The 23711-nt window shown below is 31.9% G+C and overlaps 1 protein-coding gene across 5 annotated transcripts in view; it reads right to left on the reverse strand.

Annotated features, from left to right (window-relative positions):
• The window catches only part of LOC106116725 (uncharacterized protein DDB_G0284459), a 65283-nt gene that overhangs the window by 8530 nt on the left and 33042 nt on the right, over positions 1–23711 (reverse strand). Inside the window, exon 1 of one of the 5 annotated variants that reach the window (XM_013310690.1) lies at positions 15255–15551. The exons of 3 other annotated variants lie outside the window; for them this stretch is intronic. Coding sequence is in view for 1 of the 2 variants with exons in the window: in XM_013310689.1 (XP_013166143.1) it covers positions 11466–11507 (42 nt within the window). In the remaining variant the exon portion in view is untranslated. Of the gene's footprint in view, positions 1–11465; positions 11639–15254; positions 15552–23711 lie in introns of those variants that run through there. One more of the 5 variants, XM_013310689.1, reaches the window with a different exon arrangement.

Genomic DNA, 23711 nt, shown 5'->3' on the forward strand with positions numbered 1-23711 from the left:
AGAATAATAACAGATTGGGCACAGAAACCATCAGTAAATTAGGTTTCATCAAAGAATAACTGAACACACAGTCGCTTTATAGTCAACATGATTGCATTATATTTGAAGTAGTAAGATAATTGTACTCCAAGTTACTGTTTAAGAAACCGTTAACGATTCTGAGTGGCAGTAAGTGTTCAACCTTATGGTTATAATGTCACAGTTCTGTTCAACACAAAGCCTGTGGTAGTCTTTGTTCGCACGAGGTCGAACATTGCATCCGCATTCGATGGAAACATATCACTGTCATTGGTTTTATAGGAATCAATATATAAATTATAATTAACGTTCGTATGTCCTGTATCCGTGTTTAATTACAAGCTATTAATTAGCTTTCGTAAGCTAAATATTAATGGCTGAAGTCACGCGTAGTTTGGTGGTTGTACCGACTATTTTGGAGCCTCTCAGAGGCCATTCCTCAGTAACTCTGAGACTACTAGGTTTAGTTTGTTGAAGCTGGTGATGTTATTAAAACTTTTTTGACATTTTTAACAAATTATAAAAAAAAACAATGGTTATATATAACTAGCTTATGCGACAACGTCGGCGCGAAATTAAAAAGAAATAGTTTATGTTTCCATCCATTCTATGTTCTACATCTATGCCAAATATCAGCAAGATCCTTAAGTCGTTCTGGAGATACCTAGTAATAGACATACAAGCAAACATTCTGATTTATAATATTAGTAAGATTAAATATCTGGGATTATTGACTACCCTTGGCCTACATTACATATAATTTATTTAATTAACTTAGTTAATATTCCCGTTATGGTTACAAGGATAAATAATATTAGTAGCAGCTGTGTTGAACTGAGCCGAATTATAAAGACTGCGCGTGCGCATTGTAAGAGTATTGAATGGAATGTATGGTGTTTTGTTCAATAGTGATGGGACGATATATCATGTTCGCGGAAATTGATTACAATATATCGCCTCTTTTTAATACTTTGTTACTATTAACGTTTGATAAATATGTGACTCAGGTAAACTCACAAGAAACAATAGGCTTATATGTATTTGTGCATCTTAGTAGTTTCTTTATAAGTTAAACCAGTAAGCCTCCACCTGGATTTGCCGAAATAGCAAAGCGATGCACAAAATGAAAATGTTTCCCCTTCCAAAGGCTCTCTTCCTCTGCCGAATTCATTTCAATTGTTGTGTTTGTGCTTCTTTTGTTATTCTTTTTCTCATATAAATTACTGACTTATAATAATGCCTATGGTATGTGAACTTGGGAGTATCTCCTGCCGCAGCTGCTCTACGATCTGGTAAGCGCCGTACTTGACCAAATCGTTAAGAAACCAGAAAAATGTAAAAGAATTATGAAATAGGCACTTTTAAATAAACAACTTATATTTATTGCGACTTAATCGTTTTATACATCTATTTTTTGTCTCGCTTTTTTTGTCTTTCTATTATGGTCTGAAAAAACCGTTTAATCTCTGTTCTTTTTGTTTAATATAATTTTGAAATGGTTAATAAAGTCTGTATTTGTTAATTTGCTGATCTTATAAATTAATAAGCGACCAGTAAGTACATCTAAACCCTGTGGGTTTTTAGTACTACTGTTTAACCGATATTTAATTTGTTATGTAAAGAATTGTATAATAAAATTAATATATATATACATAAACATAAATTGTCATTAACTATAATTTAACAGTATTTATAACTTTATGAAATTTAAAAAGTTATTTTTTTTAAACTAGTAGAATCGATATTGTCAGCGACATCACTAATGAGATTATCGGCGTCATTACACCATCAGCTGGAAATAGTTGTGTCGAGGTGAAATGTAGTCGACAATAATGTTTGTGTACATCACTAGTGCTGCCATCTGTGAGCATTGTTATGTGTAGTTCACTAGGTAAAGAAAATATTGCATACATTTGGTCTACTTATTGCTTATTATATCCATTGTTTTTTTTATTTTACTTTTATTTGTTAATGGTATTATTTGAAATTGGAACTTCTTTCAATATTTCATAAGAAATTGGTCTTATTTTTAAATTTCCATTTGACATGGTCAATTGTATTATTTCTATTTAGTCTATGTATTATCTCTGCCTACCCCTCTGGGTAATGGGCGTTAGTTTTTGTATGTCGTGACTAATGTAAACAGATTTTATACTCTGCAAATATTGTATAACAAGCAACATTTAATTCAAGAAGTAATTTCTTAAAGGGCAGGAATTTGCGCGAAAGTCGTATAACTGTGAAATGCCAACTCATATCCTAGATTCTAATGCTAAGGTAAATAAATATTATGACTAGCCTCTATAGACATGCTTAGCGGACACTTAAGTAGAAGATAACTCATGTTAAATCTACACTAAGGGTCTCATTTAAACAATAATAAATGAGGAGCTAATTATATGTATGTTACATATACGTTGGTTCCGCGTTAATTCGAATAGTAATTAGTAGGGGTAAACTTTTGTATAAGAGTAGTTTAAAAATAATAGTTTTATTTCTTAATAGATATATAAAAATACGTTTGCGAGACAATCGGAGCTGGTTTCGTTTGAGGAATGTAACGGTACACATTCGTAGACACGGCATTTGATAGCAACCACTAACAGACTGACAAAGGTGATTGACTTTATATATACGGATTTAGATTTATGGTAATATTATAGACAGGATATGAAACTAGTTACGATTTTTTTAAACTAAGTTTCTACTATTAAGTTTCCACTGCCACATCTGTACAAAACTTTTATTTTATATCAAAAGGTGGCAAACGAGCGAGCGGCTACCTGAAATCGCTGAAATAGCGAAGTGACCGTTGCCCATAGACATACGCAATTGCATATGCGTTGCCTACCTTTAATCTACGAAGGAGAGGATGCACAGAAAGAAAATATTTTTCTATTCCATGCATCTCATCTGGAAAGTCCACTTCCACTTCCCATCCTTTCCTTATAAAGGGTGGGAAGGGAAAGAGGACTAAATTAGGCTTCGGGACGCACACTCATCAGACTGTACGCGGAATTGCTTCCACTTGACGCCTGTCTTCTGTGTGGACGTGGTATTTCACCGGGCGAGCCGGGCCGATTCGTGCGAAGATGTTAAAGCGGGCTCTACCACTGTTTAACTTATCATTCTCTCTCTAAATTGATTTCAGAACAAGTTATGTCGTACCCAAATATCCTTTTTAGAAATCAATGTCACAACGTGCAATGTCAAATTATTTACCCGTTTTGAAAAGTTTGCTTGCTGTAATGTTTGTAGTAGTCTTACCATTGGTTTCCGAGACTAAGATCCCGATAAAGACAGCGTTGACGATATGTTTCATTCATAGATTTCGGACTCAGAAATCTACGATAAGTTAAGCCTATTGCCTAATATTATATCAGGTGTTCTAAATTATCTTAATTACAGATCTCAAACTAGTTTTCCATATTAGTTGTTAAATAGATTCAGCGATATTGTTAATGACATAATCGAGATGAGATCATCCGAGGACTCACTAAAGACATCGTCTCAGGATATATCTTATACGACCACGCAGTATATTTTAAGGTTAAAAAACCAGTTTGTTATTTTATATCAGCTACCGCCCGCGACTACGTCCGCGTCGCAATAAAAAAAACTTAATAGTCTATGTGTTCTTTCAGTTTATGTTCTATGCCAAATTTTAGCGAGTTCCCAGCCGTTCTGCAGATACATTCTAAGAAATATCCATCCATACATCCAAACATTCGCATTTATAATATTAGAGTTTACTATGTTCACTGAATTCAATCGTTAAATATATAATTTTATACAAATTAAAAAAATTAGTTCCTGACCACAAAATTGTTGTTTTTTTTTTGTTCCGATCATTTATAACTTTGTTTTACTTAAAAAAAGATTAGATATGATTTGTCTGATAACCGGATAAACGTATTTAAAACGGTCATTGAACTTTTGTGTCAAACTTTCATTTAAAACAGTATAGCAATGCTGAACTATGTACGATATTAATGTTTTAACATTTAAATAAAAAACACTATTTATTACCAGCTTTAGCCCGCGACTCCGTCCGATTTAAAGAAAACTAAGTAGCCTATTTGTTCTTCCAGACTTACACATACATCTGTGGCTAATTTCATCGAGATCAGTTGAGTCATTCTGGAGATACCTCTAAACTTTCTCAATTAGGTATAATACTATCTGTCGCCCGCGACTCCCTCCGTGCGGAATCAAAAAAACCTTAATAATGAAACTATATGATCTTCCAATTATGCTCTACATCTGTGCCAAATTTAATCAAGATCCATGCAGCCGTTTTGGAGACTTTTAAGCAAACATCCATTCATCTATCCATCGAAACATTCGTATTTATAATATTAGTAAGTAACATTTTAACTAATAAAATAAACAGAAGCCTTATAAAAACTTTCTTGAAGCACTTATAAGTATTTTAATGATATTAACACATGTTAAATAACTCATTATAATAATATTACAGTAGGAAAGGGCCACTTCTTTGACTGTAGGTACCAATTACATGGTAATTTCTTTCTTTCTCATGGTTAATACTATGATTCTTACTAATATTATAAATGCGAATGTTTGGATGGATGTTTGTTTGAAGGTATCTCCAGAACAGCTGCATAGAACTTACTGAAATTTGGCATAGATGTAGAACATAGTCTGGAAGAACACATAGACTAATTTTAACTTTTTTAATTCCGAGCGGACGGAGTCGCGAGTTACAGCTAGTCCATTATTAAATTATTTTATATTCGTCCACTATATTATGACTTTACATTCGTATTTAGTTATTTACAATTGTGTTAATAAATAAAAACAAAATTAGTTTCGCTACTTTTTTTATTTAAAAAATGCACGCTATTTAGCCTTGTTCTCTGCGTTTCACAAAACTTAAGGTTAAACGCAATAAAAATTGACCCTGTCATCAGACGTAAAACAATTTTTTGGACGTTTTTTTGTTCAAAATATAAGTTGAAGAAAGACAAAATAAGAATAAGAATGCATTAAGGAAAACCGCGTAAAGATATGAGTTGCTAATGAATATTGAGCTGAGAATATGATGTCTGTAGAGAATTCTAGCTAATTCAAAAGAAATGTGTACCGGAAAAATATTCTTCACTTATGATGTAGCTGTCGAACGCAACTCCGTCTATGTGAATATACAGCGAAATCCGTGCAGCCGTACTGGAGACACTTTCAAACAAACATCCATCTAAAAATTCGCATTTATTATATTAGTAAGATTACTAAATTGGACAGTCATATTTAAATAAAGTATTGTAAATTGTAAACTTTTGGTATAAAACGTATAAATGACCTATGTCTAGTCGTAGTAATTTATTCAAATTAGTAATTACACAGTGGTGACTCAATTTACATTAACTGTAATGCGTCATATCTTATAAATATACGATATTTAATTGCGTTCATGTGACAATTATACTTTGTACACTGACTAATTATAAAATTAGTAGCGTATGTGTTCTTCCAGACTATGTTCTATATCAATGCCAACTTTCATGGAGATCCGTTCAGCCGTTCCGTAGTTCCAATTTATCCATCTAAACATTGCCAAGTAGTCTGTTTTTATGAAGCCTAATTGTCGTACTTAGTATGGCTATAAAGGTAGAGGAACAACAAACAAATTGTGTGAAAGATATCCGTAAGAAGGGGGTGAAATCTACATACATAGGGGGTACATACTGTTCCAATCCTCAGCAGAGACAAGGACAAGTTGGTCATGTATTGTCGCCCTTAGAACATTGTCAGTATATTTTCTTTCAGCTGTCTAAAGCATTAAAGCTATTAAAGCAAATTCCGGAATCATTTAGCATGTCTATCAATTTATAAGAGGCTGAGAAAATCAGCGAAAGGAAGTCTCCATTCGCCAGGACAACGCAATTTCCACCCGCATTTCTTTGACTACCGGCATCGTACGATGACCGCTTCCTACTACGTTTATTTAGAACCAGTTCAGACCGGATTCAATATAGGGCTGTGCAATAAAAGTAAACGGAAAAAACGACAATCATTTACATGTCAATTTGACTTCCTTCTCCTTGACTTCTATAAAATAACCTACAGTAACTTCTTTCCCATTGTCTTCATTCCATCCGAACGGATTCTTTCCATCACAATCCGACCCAAAGACAGATATGTCCTACCCTTGCGACTCCAAAATTCTAGTGAAACGTGATAGATGGCAGCCCTATCTACTGGTGTACCGGTTTGTATTGGCCAATCTTACCTAATCTGCAAATTGTGAAAGGGACCGTACGTTTCGGACCTCCGTATGATTTCCGAGAGCAAAATTAACTACATTACGTTAATATAGTAATTTAAATTAACTCACTTTCTAAATACGTGTGTGAGGAGAAAAGCAAAGCAAGGCAACTCATACTTTTAAGGGAATATTTTTATCGTACGAGATACAAGTTTAACTAACGTTTTCTAATTTATTCAACAATTTTTCTAACATTTTATATCGTAAACTTAATGTTATCTTTTGAATATATATTTTTAACGAAAGAATTTGAAATTGTCTGAGACTTACGCACAAAGAGCGCTTTGCTATATTAAAGTAAAAAAAATTATGTCCACCATATGTATGAAAACATCGCTCAAATTTCAAAGAGAATAATACGATAAGGGACAAAAACTGAACACAATGAAAGAATAAATAAAAGCCATCAAAAGAATCCGTGAATGATTTTTTCATTAAAATCATGCTATCATACTGATATAAATGCGAATGTTTGGATGGATGTTTGTTTGAATGTATCTCCAGTACGGCTGAACGGATCTCGATGAAATTTGGCATACATATAGAACATAGTCTGATAGAACACATAGGCTACTAATTATGTTTTTTAAACGCGTGGACGGAGAGATATTGTTTGCATTAAAAATATAATAGCAATGACTTTCTTAATTAACTTAGAAAAAAATGTAGTGATATGTGAAAGCGGTAAGTGAAAATAAACATCACGGACTCGGCAGATTCTAGTCTAGATTCCGAAACCAGTTTGTTTTTCTAAGTGTTGCCATGTTCGGCCGTTTGGAAAATTCCTCGTTATGTTTTCTATGAAGTAAAAAGTGTTGCAGGTGTGGCAACTTTTCAAACACCTTTATTTGTACATCAATTAACATTGCACTCGTCGAGTCATGAGTCAATTGACCTTTACTACATACGAGGTTACATAGTTTTGTTTATTATTGTAAAAGAAAAAATAAATATTTGAGTTATACATTGTATTCAAAAAATAGATTAAAAAAACTGGTTTAATTTTTTTTAAATTTTCCGTCAATTAATTATGTACGTACGTACACATTTACTATAAAATTTCGCGCCAAAATTGACAAGCCTAAACTACACTTTTTCTAAAATAAAAAAAGTAAACAATAGAGTAACTCGTACTATAGTTATTTACGTAAGTTGAAATCTTACTAGTATTACAAATGCGAATGTTTGGATGGATGTACGCTTGTTAGAAGGTAGCTACAGTCAATGGATCTCGATGTAATTTGGCGTAAATATAGAACATAGTCTGCAAGAACACATAGACAATTTTTTTTTAATTCTGACGGACTCGTGGGCAGTAGCTGATATACCAATAAATACCATAAGCTTACCAGAGCATAATTAATTTAATTATTAATTGTACATGGCAACATCAGAATAGCTACAAAACAGCCCACAGATTCGCAGTTTAAGGTGTTTGTATGAGTCAGATTGTATGACTAAGGATTATATAAGCTGATTTAAATGTCAACTCACTTGTATTGATTCTCTTAGATTCGATATAAATGTATCCTTGTTTAGAAGTGGTTTTTGTAAGCTTTTGATAAATACAATTAAGATTTGATTATAAATTAAGTTCGAGAAATCTATATATATAAAATCTATTGCTGTTCGTTAGTCTAAGACTCGAGAACTATTGAACACATCTTATCTTGGTCTTGTTATGTTCGTAGAGGTCTCGGGATTGTTTCAAAAGGTGAGAAAAATTCGTTTATTATTTTAATTACGCACAGACAGAGTCGCGAGCGACAGCAAATATATATTAATTATTTGACCATAGACATTTGAAGAGGGGTTTGTACAAAAAGAAAATACTTGACTAAGGCTACTCATAAAACTATCAAGTTTTGACAGTAAAGTAAATTAAATAAAGATTTCATGCTGGAATAGTAAAACAAACTAGGTAACGAAATTTAAATATGTATTTTTATTTATTCAGTTACAAATATCAACTAGTTTTTTAACTTAATAAACAAAAAATAAATATCCATTGAAAGCCGGTAGCATTATTGATCTTTAAGCCGCCATTTCTATCAAAATATGCGGGTCACATTGTCTATCACCTGCGGCAGAGGAATGTGAATTTACATTGACATTTACTTTTTAAATTGCTCTACTTTATGGTCAGAGAATGGGCAAAAGTATTCTTGTTTACGGTTAACGTAAACAAAACTTAATTCATTTTTAAACTACGCATACGTTTATTTACATTGTACAAAACACAAACGTACAGAGAGCGTTTAAATTATTCAAACTTTCGTGAGACATTATACTAAAGTGATATATAAACACGGCTAAACACTCACGTATATTAGTCCGGTGGCGGCACCGACTAGTTTCGAGCCGATCGGGGGCCCTTCATCAGGATGAGTGGTACTGGTATTATTTCGCGGACGCGGCCCTCAGCTCACTCATGAGCATATTAGTACGATAGAGAGCGATATAGGTTAGGTATTTTTATTACAAGAATTGGTAAAGAAATGAACCAAACACCCTGGTGAAGTTATAGTGGTTATAAAGTTAATCAAACATCTTAATTCTACACTAAATGTTTTTTTAATTCACTATTTTGTTTGAAAAAATGTGTTTATATTACTAATATTATAAATGCGAATGTTTAGATGGATGGATGTTTGTTTGAAGAGATCTCCAGAACATAATCTGGAAGAACACATAGACTACCAGTTATTATTTTTTTAATTCCTCGCAGACGGAGTCGCGGACGAAAGCTAGTCAAATATATTTCTCGGAAACCCTTAATGAAATATCCACCCCATCAAATTCAATCCACTATTAGACAATGAAGACATTCAAGACTGAATCCTTACACTTTGTTAAAGAAACCTGATTAAGTTTACACGAATTAAGGCTCACTAGACACGGGCAGCTTTATGCAGTCCGCGGCAATATTTTCTTTTCAGTGATGAAATAAACGTTTGATCACGATCCCCCTTAAGTGGCCAATAGATGGTAATAGGCATTAAAAATGCTTAAGCTATCGGGAGCTTAATAAAATGCCTATTATATTATTTTAAAGGCCCTCACATCGTAATAAGATAGAAATTCTGACGCTAGGAACTTGTATCAATGATTCAAGCAATCGGAGTGCTGTAATATATTTTAAAGCATTTGTATTTAAGAATTAAATACAATTTTTTTGATTATGAACAGACTTAAACGATTAAAAATCGTTCTTTTAATCGAATAATCAATTCCAGAATAACTTTAGAATTGGCGTTAAATTTGTTGCGTCCGCTTTCACCGCATTGCGCGGAACAACTTCAACGCAATTCCGCATTACTTATGCTTATTTATTGACTTCTTCACCTTTATTCTTATTACCTACTAAATTCTGTATGCTTCTAGAATATATCCATAATAAAAAATAGTTTATGAAGTAAGAAAACTGTCAAGCAACTCTTTAATTTAAAGTGCCACTATAGTATTGTTATTTTGACATAAGTTTTAGTTTTATAGTGACGTTTCTGTTTAAAAACATCGATTGCAATGAATGAATCAAGAACATGCTACTCGAATCATTAGAAATCGATGTTTTACGTTCGATTTTTTTGGTAACATCCCTAGTTTAAAAAAAAAGATGCACTCACGCAACATCGTAACGACGTTCGCTTGTCACTATTACATTAAATATTATTATGTTCATTAAAGTAGATTTAAGAAGATAAACCAACGCTAGGGGACTTCTTTAATACCCCAAAATAACTTGCTGCCACACTCAGTCACCAAATGCCATCTCTTACAGTCGATTTAGTATAATAAATCTTCACTAAGTGTCTGCCTTAGTAATCAATAACCGGAGTGTATGTGGCAGTAATCTGAGAACTTTATAAATTGAAGATATCTTCACTGGCCATGGTACGTAGCGTAACCAATAACGGTACATCAAACAGGTTCCATAGCCTATTGATTTTGGTTCACATGGCCACAGTGAACGGTCTATGATAATTAGAGATTATACTGTACAGGGTCATGCTGGTAATTGTTACTACGTGAGTGGTTTTATATACTCGTAACGGGTTTAACTGCGGATAAAAACGTTTAATATTTAAGACTATTGATATACTAGTTGTTGCCCGCGACTCCTAATAAGTAGCCTATTTGTTCTTCCAAACTTTGCTGTACAGCTATGTTAAATATCAACGAGATCCGTTGAGCCGTTCTAGAGATACCTACTAAGAAACAACCATGCATACATTTAAAAATTCGCTTACGATTGTAAAACTTGTTTACTATATCATTTACCGTGGGTTTCTGAGATCAAAATCTCAGTATAAAACATATATATTTAAACGTTATATGTTTTAAACTGGGCATTTGGTCTCTGCAATCTACGGCTAGAAAACATTGAAAAACGGTACATAAACGTTTAGTCTTAATAAAACTGTTATTTAATTTACTATAAAACTTCTTATTGCCCGGTTCATTTAGGCGGAATTTAAAAAAAAATAGTTAAAATTTTAAATGGTAAAGAATTTATGAAATCCGCACAGTAGTTTTTGATTTTATTCGTTACATATAATACAAAAATACAAACCGTTCAGCTTTATAATATTAGTAACTTAACGCTGGCATGTATGGTAAATCTGCACTAAGGGACTGCCTGAGTACCCATTAGTAATTCTCAGTGTAACAACGCATTCTTTAACAATCAGGGATATCATATCGATCTTATCGGAAATGAAAGTGCTTGGTTTTAGGTATTTTTATCATTCGATACGCTATCATGAAATGTTTACTTAAAACTCAGATATCGTAAAAATGACAATGGTATATAGGTGAACTCATTCTCATTATATTATAATAAAAATTGTGCCAGTAAACACTATATAGAACTTACTCAATAATATTTTTAATTTCCTTAAAAATGAAACTGGCAACTTACGATTGCCGCCATTGGTCAAGAAAAAAGCACATTTTTATTGATTTTTTTTTAAATAATTTCACAATAATTAAAATTAGTATTTTTACGACAATTTACAAATTAAGATTATTTACAATGTAAAATGTTATTTTATTTATAATTGTCTATGTTAGTTTTATAATATTAATAAATAATTAATTAATAATAATATATTTTTTTTCAACTATAATACTTTTTTTAACAATTAAATATACATACCGTATCCCTTGGATACGTCCATTTTATTAACGGCAACCACATTTTAAACCACTAAATGCACTAAAATTTTCTCTACATCAAAAATGTGTTCGAAATTTATTAAAAACACAAGAAAATATTATAAAAACGATAATCTACCGCGTGTACTTGGATATCATTAAACATTGATAATCGAATCACGAATGACATAAGCCAATTAGTAACAAAATAGCGTATATCTCTTTCAAATTTCATTTTTAGCATGGCAACTCCATATTGCTAAACATAGAGCAAATATTGTCTATGGTGTTGCCGCGCAAAAAGGAGACAGACTCGCAGAGGCCGTTGCGTTCATGTTTAAGTATTTATAATATCTATTAATAACATCAAAGTAACGCTAAGTTTATGTAACAGATTATTAATAGTGTATTTAACCTAATTAGTAAAAGATAAAGTTAATATGCAAACATTAGTCTACGAATAACTCAAGACGTTTAGAACTGAGTTTCCTTTTAGAAATGGTATTTAACATAAAACTATATGCACAGTTTTAGAGTAATATAAGTCAGACAAACATTCAATAAGTATATTTTATGAATATAGTAATTCACTAGAAATCTAATGAATCCAAACAGGACAAACATTTAGCAATTTTAACCTAAATTTTCCTTCTCATTGAAACCAATTTTACCTTTAAGTTGGCAACATTTATAGGTCAATTTAAAGTATAAATATTATTATATGTAAAGGATAAGAAGGGGAAGAAGATTTTATAGAGGAAGGGACGCATGGGAAAAGGAAAAATCTTATTTCTGTGAGTGAGCAACGGTTGCTTTGCCATTACGGCTATACTTGCTCGTGTATGTATCTTCTTTCTGTGTTCATCGTCGAAACACTAGTGGTTTCTTCGTCTTAGAAGTAACCAAATCTACCAGAGTTATATTTAACTGTGGTACAATAAACTATTTTTACCAGAGTTAACTGACCTTTTGTTTTGATGTGTGTAGTTTAACGACGTCATTTATGTACTTCCCGTTTCAATTGAGTTATTTCCCGTGGCATGTTTTACGATATAAACCGCCCTTTTAATGATTCTAATGGTCATAAATATTTCAAACGGTAGTAACTCTGTTATAGATAAAAAAATATTTAATGGTGACTATTAACTAATATAGTTATTATTAATTTTGGATTTAGGTATACCAGTAAAGGATAAGCCAGGCGTCCGGATAAAGCCGGACATAGGTAGGCTTTTTCATTACGTGTCCGGGTTGTCCGGATTTTGTAAACTTTTATAATTCACAAACAAGTGGCTGGTGGAATATAAGATCTCCGGCTATTAGGTTTGGCGACCTGGTAACCCTAACGGTAACGCTTGTTCAATATTTTGAATATTAAGAACGGCTACTATCTTACTGTACTGGCATAATGTAAACCAGGCATCACAGCAATGGAATTCCACGGTTACACAACAGTACTCTAAACTTTGAGAAGCACGTATGAGATAAAATATCTGAGTAGCACGTGTTGCCATTTGTTTGGCAAATATACCAACATTTGTACAAATGTTGCATGTCGGAGAAACATTTACTGGGTTGATTAGAAACTGTTTAATAGCACGCAAACGTTTTTTAAGTTTTTTTATCCTTACCAACATAAAAACAATATTTATAGATTATAAAATATTTTTATCTAACTGTCGGCCACGATGCCGTCCGCGCGAAATTAAAAAAAAAACTATTGGTCGCAGCGTAATGTTACATAGCCTAAAGCCTTCCTCTATAAATGGACTAACCAACAATTTTTTTTTTAAATCGGACCAGCAGTTCCTGAGATTAGCATGTTTAAATAAATAAACTCTTCTGGTTTATAATATTAGTATAGATTTGTCTATCGGATACACTGTTATTTAATAACCTTAGGTAACTTATAATAAGAAATATGTAGATTATGTCTATGATTCTTAAATAACAAAAATATAAATTGATTTATTTGACAGTTGTTTAAAAAACGGAATATTAATGAATCGTTAACAGCTAATCGTCAACTAGTTATAACATCGTTATCTAACACTAATTATAACGTAAGCATAAAAGCTGTTTTATTACGAACGTTGGTACAGTCATATACAAAATGAGTTATAGGGAATTATCATTCATTCATATTTTAAAAGATAAAATATGGATTAATAAATTTTAAAGAGTAAATATCTATATTAAGAGTTCATTTCTCATTCATACAATAAAAAAATATTAAAATTCTTAAAAATATAATGACAGGAAAAATATTATATACAATCAACTCATCAAATATGATAATTGTGTATGACGACACAGGCAATTGCAATCAAAAATTGTATTTTCTGTGTTCAAAAACAAAATTTAGATTACTTTCTATAAAAAAGTAAAAAAAAATAACAACTCTGAGTAATTTACTCTGTGGAGTTAAAATTATCTATGGTATACGGAAACATCTGTCAATGCGTGCCCGTTGCGTTGGTTTTCGCGCCATTTCTCACCACATGCGCCGCTTCCCATGGCGTGCGTGATAAAAATACACTCGAAATTATCTTCTATTGCCTTTTTCAAACCTGTCAAGTGTGGTACTTATCTTTTTTTTTATAGGTTATACAAGAAATTACGTAGTTGTGTGTGACATACGATTATTTAACGACAATTATCGTCAAATGACTCATAACGCTAATGATAATTTTCTTTTGGATTCTTTTGTTTTTAATTACCACAGTTTTTTTTTATTAATAAGGCGTAAGAAATCAGCCTAATCTACTTTATTTATGGCAAATAGGTTTTCTACGAAGAAGGATAGCTTTGTATATGAATTAAAATAATTAAAACAAATCAGTGATGTTTTCTTTAAAAAAAATATTATGTATTAGCAATTTAATTTATTTTAATACTTAAGCCACAACACCAAAGATGTATTTTTTCTACAAATATGATCAAAGTAAGTAATCAGAATAAAATAAAACATGCAAATTCTGTTCTATAAATTTACCTAACTACATTTACCTATCTTTTCGAAAAGGACACATTTTTAAATTTAATTTTTAGTTAGAAATAAGATTTCCCATTAACCTAATTACTGTCTCGAAGGGGGCCCTGTTGCGCCACTAGATCTTAGGAGACGGAACGACAAAATCATTTTGTATGTTGTGTTTTACTAAGAACTTTTAAATTTTCTATGATTTAAATGTAATCAAAATAAACACAATCATAATAAGTAGTCTGTGACTTTATTTATATTGCACGTTGTGTGACGTATTTGACACAAAACGTGTTTTATCTGCAAGATGACAAGATCAGATATTATGTTTGCGAAGATAAGACAATATGGTACGTTAGTAGGATTTATTTTGACGAAGAAAAACTTTCACGTGATTTCCGCACTAATTCGTAAAAAATCTTCTTAAAAGCGAGTTATCATTTTAATTAAATATTTGGAAGTAAAGAGAATAAGTAGTAAATTCTCTAGTTAAATTTTGTTAACACAAACGTGTTAACGCAATTCTCGGGTTCTAATGTTCAGTGTAACCTTTAAAATAATTGACACGATTAGAATTCCTATGGTACAAAAGTTTGAAGGATTTAGGAAGATTTTTAATGCTACTTAATATATTTGCAGAATATTTCATGGTTAATATTAATTTATCTTTAAAGGTAATCAGCATATAACCCAGTCGTTTTATTCTTTTTATTTCGGCGCAACATTTAACGTGATATCTTTCTCAATAACACTTGCTTAGAATGAGATTTGATTGTTACTGTTGTCATTTAAAATGTAAATATTTACCTTTATATATTTAGTATTCCTTTAAGTCCTTAATGCAGAAGTTCTCCGAATGATTTTTTATAAACTTTCAGTCCAGTGAAAGTACCCTCGGCGTTCCTTCTTGGACACACTTAAATCACAATTTTACAAAAACACGAAACACCTTCACAAAGGGGGAACACTAATAAACACTTAAGTGTTTAAATATTAACACTATAAGAGAAATTTTGTTGACATAACTATCGAAAGTATTTACGAAGTTACGACGAGATAAAGTTTTTATTGAGTGAGAAAACACAACGCACGTCCGAGCCCGCGCACGGCGTAAAACTAGTGAGAGGCTCGCGAAGCGGTCAGTGTTGCCCTCAAGTAAATATTATTGTGCCATATTACTAACTCTCACTTTGCCCATTTTTAAAATATGAATTATTTATTTCATTTCATAAAGAAGCTCATCTCAAATTATAAAAAAATAGAATGATTGCAAATCTATTTATGAACAGATCTAAATCTTTAGTGTAAAAATTATTTTTAAAGGAAGCTAAAAGTAAACATTTTTGACACAGATTTAGATTGTGTAATTTTTGCTTATTAAATTGTAGTTAATTAATTTATTTTAAATAATGTTTTATTTTTTATTTTAAGTAATATAGCTTAAATTATAGGCAAAAATACATAAAATAGTAACACTAAAACCACGGGCAACCGAACAGTGCGCTCAGGCGCTGTCTGGAATGCAATCTCCCTCACTATCTCTCTCTGTCTCGCATACGTTTTCTCTCAACAACTTCTGTCTCTTTTCCTCCTTTATGAATGGCTGCAGAACTGTGAAGCTGTGTCCAATAAGTATAAAGGTTACTTTGTTGCTTTTTGTTTGTTGAATGTTTACTAAGCATGTTTTTATTTTTTAAACACTAACTAAATTGTCCTCAATTTGTTTACCATGACATTATTATTGTTAAACTAATTTTGTTAAAACTGTTTTGATTTTTAATTTCAAATGTTGAATATCGATACAAAAGTGTTAAGTTCAGGTTAGGAATTAATTTTATAGAAATCCTAGCTGTCGTCCACGACTCCGTCCGTACGGAATTAAAGGAAAACTTAATTAGTAGTCTATGTGTTCTTTCAGATTATGTTCTATATGTATGTCAATATTTCAAAAAGATCCGTTGATTCGTTCTCGAGATACCTTGTTAACATTCATTAAAACAACCGCATTTATAATATTAGTAAGAAGTATGATTACGATTTAATAAATTGGAAAAAATCTATACCGGAAACTAGTCAAATTATATCTTGTATACGTTATTTATGAAAGCAACTACAATGTATTTCTGTCCGAGTTATTCGAGTGCATTTGGAGTTGAAGAAATTTTTATGCGTTCACATCTGGCATGAGATGCCTGCTTATAATTTTCTAAATAAGATAACAAGATTATTAGGCAGACCCAAAACGAGATGGAAAGATGTAGTAATAAAAGACAAAAGTGGGTGCCGAGTCTCAGAAGAAGATGTCATGGACAGAAAGAAGTGGAAGAGACGGATTGGGAAAGCTGACCCCACCACCTTGTGGGATGCAAGCTAGGGAGAGAGAGAGAAGATAACAAGATTATTAGAATATCATCGTAGCGATTTTGGCACTCGAAAACAATAGAAAGATCTGCTTATGATTTTAAAGGAAGTCGTACCAATTTTTTTATGTGTAAAGGGGCGTGGATCGTTTTATTTTAATACTCGTCGTAATTTCTTCCTGATGAAAAATCTTACTTATCTGTGTTAACATCTGAAAGTTTATTAATCTGTGCCGTACACAGAGCAACAATGAGAACATAACTCAGGTTTATAATCATCGATACAGCTCGACCTGAATAACGGGTCGTCGTAAAACTGAAGAGTTTTACTGCACGTTAACTTAATAATGTTACCAGATGTAATACATTCCAATATATAGGGCAAATAAAATAATTTTAATAACAGGAAATTGATTTGTGTTACTTTAGGAAGTCTAAAATTTAGTTCCATGTGTTTACTTTTTAAAATTCTTCTTTACAGGGTAAAAAGATTGTGTGTATTGCAGAGTTATGCATTTAATAGACATGTTTTTTGTAAGTTTAAATAATATTTCCAGTTTTTTTTTGTATAAATTCGCAAGAATTATAAAACTACTGTCCCCTATGACCAACAAATACTTGAAATTTTTCCCAACATTCAAAATGTTAAATATTTATTTAAATTCCGAGAAACCAGAATGTTTATAAAGAGTTCGAATACAATGCCTTATTAGTGGCCACGTTATTTGTATGGAAGTAAGGGTTTGAAGATAATGTAAAGCATCATTAGAGCTTTTTCATTTAAAAAATTCACATGTCTGTTCCTGGTAACAAAAACCGGTCACCATAGAGCACAGAGTTGTGTTTTTAACGTCACGCGTATCGTGTTTCGTCCGTGTCTATGGTCGCTGGGTATTTGTTTCGTGTGGCCGCCGCTTGCAACTTCCTTTGCCTTGTTTTGTTTTATTGCCACATGTTGCAGATTATAATCTTTTGTTAACGATGTAACGGTTTGATATGATGTTTTTGATCATTCTAGAATTTACTTCAAAATAAAATCAAAATAAAAAAAGTAAAAAAAAGACTTTTCGAACAAAGAATAATAGACATTAATACTTATGTCTGTCTCTATCTCTCTTATGTTTTCCTTCTCTTTCGTGTGACGTAATAGTACTAAACGTAAATAATTCAAAAAATTTACTTAATGATCTTTTTTATATTGTTATTTACTGGCAGTCTACACATGCAATGGGCAAGTTATTGTTACACAGAGATATAAACCAGTGTGTGTTTGCTAAAATCACCGAAATTTCACACCTTCATGACCTTTTCACTATTTGTCCGTTCTACAAAATTTTGAGTCGCTAACAACCACAGACTACAGCAACGGTCAACGTCAAAATGAAATAGGCACATAATATCATGGTTTATAGCCTATCCATGAATAAGTGTCAGTGGTAAGTGACAACGAATATTTGAAAGGTAATTTAATGCGTACTTACTAAAGTATATTTGAGCGTTTTTTACGCTGGACTGGTAATTCACTATTGCAGGGACCTTGGGCTTAAAAGGCAAATTGTACTGCAATGTCTAATTACAATTGAACACACACTCATTATCACAATAGAGGCAATGGAAACATGCTTCAGAAATGTTTGGATATTTTTCGTAGCTTGTTGGAATTGACAGTTGACTTTCAATTGTCGAAATACTTGTTAAAATTAATCCATTTCATATTGTTTGTAAAACAAAGTTATCTTTATGTTTTAATATAGATATTTAGGTTATTTTCGTTTGTATTTGTATTTTTTAGGGTTGTATTTTTTAGGGTTCCGTACCTCATAGGAATAAAACGGAACCCTTATAGGATCACTTTGTTTTTTTTTTTTTTTAAAGCTGCTATTTACCTTGAAGCCTTCGCACTTCAGTTTGCGTGGGTGAATACTAAGTGCACTTGTTAGATGTTTAGCTTAAAATTTAACTTGGTTCAATAACCCGGTTTGAATCTTTACTTATTTCATGAAAACAAAAAATACAAAAATACAGTATGTAACAAAGACAAAATGAAGATTCTAGAATGGTCATTTTTGTTTTTGAAATAAATCTACTTTTTCTTTTTGTAGGGTTCCGTACCTCATAGGAAAAAAAGGGAACCCTTATAGGATTCTTGTCCGTCCGTCTGTCAAGACGCTTTTTACCAAAAACGTGTGAAGATCAAGCATCAAGCTGGAATTTATTTTTTATAGACGAGTAAAAATTAGTTTAAGCGGATAGGTTCATCGAAATGGTTAATTTAGTGGTTCTTTTCTTTAGCAGAGTTACAAAAAGGTTTATTAATGATTGTGTACCAATAGTTATTAACTTTAAAGATGTTATCGTAAAGAAACGCAAAGCTATTGTCCAGTTTAAACGGAATTAACTTTCAATCATAAGGTTCACGGGTTAACCGACAATTTGTCGCGCCGCGGGGACCCTTCGTACGTAATCATCAATCTTTCAATTGCGATCCAATGTGAATGACCCTCGCAACTAATTCTCTCTATTACTTTCTACAACTTGTGGTATTTAAAACGGTTTCGCGAAGGGATGAGTTTGTCTTAATAGGCATGGATGACATTTGTTTTTTTATGCCGGCAAGTCAATGACGACTAACGAGTTCGTTGAGGAAAGAGGTTAACTTTTTTTTTCTAGAGGACAAAGGCAGTAAAGAAATTACCAACGACGTGTTTTATTTTTTTTATTTATACTATTTCAGTATTAAGGTTTTCTTAAGATTTTTTTTTCTATTATGGAATTATTTCAATGAAGATATAAAAAGAAAATTTCTTTTATGCTATAAAGTAGTAATAAAATAATTGTAACTATAACTAGGTAAAAAAGCCGTTAAAAATTATAACAGTTACTTATTGATAAAACAAATCGTTTTGTATAATGAAAACATTTGTGCACGATGGTTGCTCGTTCGTGTGTGCCTTTGTAATTAGTACTTTTTTTTTACATTACAGTTTTGTCTGCGACCATATGTGGGTTGGGACACCGTTAAGCCGGGCTCAGAAGCGCGTGTAATGTGATTTCGCTTTCGTCATTTTTTGCTTTTGATCATTAGCAGCAATGTGCTTTGTGAGCAACGAGCGGAAAAGAGTAAAAACATAACGCAGTCATGATGGAGTTGTTGAACCATAATGTTTGACATGTCTTTTTAAACTAAACTGAAGGGTGAAAGTGATGATATTTATGTCCTTATTGCTATATTTATTATTAAAAAAATACCAAAAAGAATCTAGATGATTTGCTAAAATTAAAACCACTGGAATTATGTTACATTTTGACGATATTTAAGTTAAACTGGTATAGGTTAGAAATAGTGGAAAATAAAATTTGTCTATGGTTGAAAAAATATTATTTGGCGCTTACGTTTGACATAAAATAAACAGCAAAACAACATCAACAAAAAAACATAAAATTTGATTATTTGATGCACTATTTTCTACATAACAGTGCATTTCTCAAGCCAGATTTATGTTGTTAACATCCAAACACCGCAAAGATCGAGAACGTACTTTTTATCTTCATTAGTGAAGTTGGAGCGAGTTATTTTTTCCCGCGCGCTTCCGATATGTCAAAAAAGTCTTCACACACGCACAGACGGAATGGGCACAGATAACATTAGTGGTATATGAGTTATTATATACAGCCAGGAATGAATTTCGACTAATTTAAACATATAATTGAAAAATGGAATTCATTACATATTTGGTAATAGAAAAAAATGTCATCTTGTTATCGTATAATTTTAAGGGAACATATTCTTGATACGTTTTAAGGAGTCACTTAACTAAAAAATGGTTTAATTAAAAAAAAAACTAGATAAACCAATCTCTTTTGTCTGATGACCATGATCACAAGGTTGACAATTTAAATTATTTGGTGTTAAAGGAAGTATCAAATATGAGTTTATTGTTAGAAGTTATTGTGTATCGTGTTACAAACTTACAAAGGCTTAACGGAACCTTCGAGAAACTCAATGCTAAAATGTAGACAGCGAAAACATGCACCTTTCTCAGATTTAATAGGTTTTGAGGTTATAAATTAAAATATTTGAAAATAAGTAGAGTAAATATTAAAAGAAAAAATTTAAAATTACTTTTAACAACTTTTGGTATCTAAATTATATTATATATTTTATATTTAGTATATTGTTACTGAATAATTGTGATATTAGAATATGGCGGGAATAAGATGGTTTGATGACAAATGACAGTTAAATAACCAAAACATTACTTACTTTTTATGTCGATTTAAATGGCCAGTACTGACCCATTTTTATGCGGAAATCCTTAATAATGAGGTTTGTTATGTCGTTATTGTGCACGTGCGATATTGGTCGCGGGGTCAAGCACCTGCCGCGTTAAATTTAGTGTTTAGCTTTAGAGTAGAGAGTGGAGTTAACTGGAAACCCGGATACTGGCGCAAGACTATGTGTTTTCGGTGAAATATAATAATATTGTCGTAGCTATTTCAATCTCTATGTATACTACTCAAAGATATAGCTCTATCTGGATCCATATTACCACTCGCTAATGAGAAAAGATCGTGCGCTGCCAGACATTTAAAAAAAATAGTTACAACTTAATTTTCTTTCTTTTTAGGGTTCTGTACTTCATAGGAAAAAACGGAACCCTTATATTACTTTGTTGTCCTTCCGTCCGTCTGTCAAGGCGCTTTTTCTCAAAAACGCGTGAAGGTATCAAGCTGGAATTTATATAAAATGTTCAGGTCTGCGGTCGCTAGGTGCTGTGAAATAAAAACTTCTAAGCCAACCCAATCAAAAGATACAACCGTTTATTTCTGTATGTACAGGATGTCCCAAAAACAAAGATACATCGAATAAGGGTGATAATTATGTGTATACCGCAATTATGCAATTTCCTTTAGTGCTCAACCATTTTCATTTTACTTTAAAAAAAAGAAAAATACCGGCACGGTAATAAAAAGATAAAAAAAAACAATGTAGAAGTTTCTAATTAAAATTTATCCAATAAACATTAGCATAGAAATCAACAAAAATAACCGTTATACAAATCTGTTCTAAATATTTTATAACTTATTGACTATGTAACCGGAACGTCGGCCTTTTTTCAAAGGTTATGAATTCTATTCGAGTGGAAATTACGTAAAGCACGCATCAAACACTTTATACTACACTTCCGTTTCCGTGTTAATATATATTGCGCACGGATTTAATAGAATTATAATAAAAACTAAATTAAAATATAGGTTAAAAAATACATATTCTAGTTGTCAAAAAAAAAAACATTTCATCAATCAGACGACATCTATACTTATAAAGATTTGTTTGTTTGTTTGCATTAAAAAGACTTCAAAACTACTAAACCTTACCTAAATCAGAACTTTAGTTAAGTCAACGTTTAGTTGATTTATTGTAATTTTGGTGAAAATCGTAAATCATTATCATCAGCTCACCATACAACCCCACAGAGGGGGTCGGAATCTACCCTAAGTTAGTGACTAGCTCATAGTAAACACGCTGGCCCAGTGCGGGTTGACTTCACATATATCTTTGCACATCTGTGCAAGTTGCATCAAGATGTTTTTCTTCACCGTAAGAACGCCGGATAAAATAAAATTAACGTCGTAAAACATGGTACATATCGGCATTTGAACACAGGACCTGCAGGTTGACTGGTAATTCAAGGGTTACTGATCCACCGACACTACAATCGTAAATATTTTCTATTTATAGTTGTCCAGTAACATTCTGAGAAGAAAAATTCATGAACCACATAGTCTATGAATCAGTTAATAATGTAGAAATCATTTGGCGCCATTTCAAACATGACTCACTTTCTCATTCGTAATGACGAATGTGATTGATTCACGTTTTCAAGGAGCATAGTCAAGTAGTACATATTGATCAGGAAATCTTTTTATCGCTGTTTATCCATATCAAGTATTATAAAAGACTTTATAGCTTATAAAAATACTGTTAAGTATTATAATAAGCATTTAATAGGAGGATATAAGTACGTAGTTTACCCGGAAATAATGTAAATTAGTGAATGTTTCGATGGATGGACTGATTTTTAAAAGGTATTTCCAAAACGGCTGCATGGATCTTGCTGAAATTTGAAATAGATATAGAATATAGTCTGGAAGAACACATAGGTTACTAATTCAGTTTTTAATTCACAGTTAGTCTAAACATAAAACAGATATTTTAATAACAAATCTAATATCTAATTTTAATTACTGTTACGTGAAATTTTAGGTTACCCTAATTTACAGATTATCTAAGATTTCACTGTCAATTTTTTTAGGTTATGTTATGTATTTATCGTGAATTGTTTTGTGTTTGATAGCAACATTAAAAGGTAGAGTTTGTCTTTTTGTCATTGTCAAAATAAAGATGGTCAGTAAACGTTCAATTCGTCACACTCAAGGCCCGCGATAAACTGACGTAAGAATGATGTCAAAACTTTCTCTGCGCCGGCCTTAAAAATGTTATTTAAAAACGTACCACTAAAAAATATAAAGTAACGTCCATTATGTCTCTATTATGTTATTCTTTAAATAAATAAAAAAAGTTATATGATTTTAAAAATGTAATTTAGTAGCATTTTTATGTACTCTTTAATTTTGTCTGTTTTTAACCATAAAGAGCACTGAGTTGTTGCATTCGAAATATGGTTGTCCCTCTTATTCTCTTTAATTAAACTGAGATAACAATATGTGTCTGTACCAACCTCGCAGAAACGAAACACAGAAAAACATTATATGATTACTCTTTTGTATTCATATAGTTGTCAACCACAACTCCGTTCGGAATTTAAAAAAAAACAATGTGTGTTCTGTGCTATGTTTTACGTTTGTGCCAAATTTCATGAAGATTTATTAAGTCGCTCCG

The sequence above is a fragment of the Papilio xuthus genome, unplaced genomic scaffold (assembly GCF_000836235.2).
Source record: "Papilio xuthus unplaced genomic scaffold, Pxut_1.1 DF827714.1, whole genome shotgun sequence".
In the NCBI taxonomy this organism is placed as follows: Eukaryota; Metazoa; Arthropoda; class Insecta; order Lepidoptera; family Papilionidae; genus Papilio; species Papilio xuthus.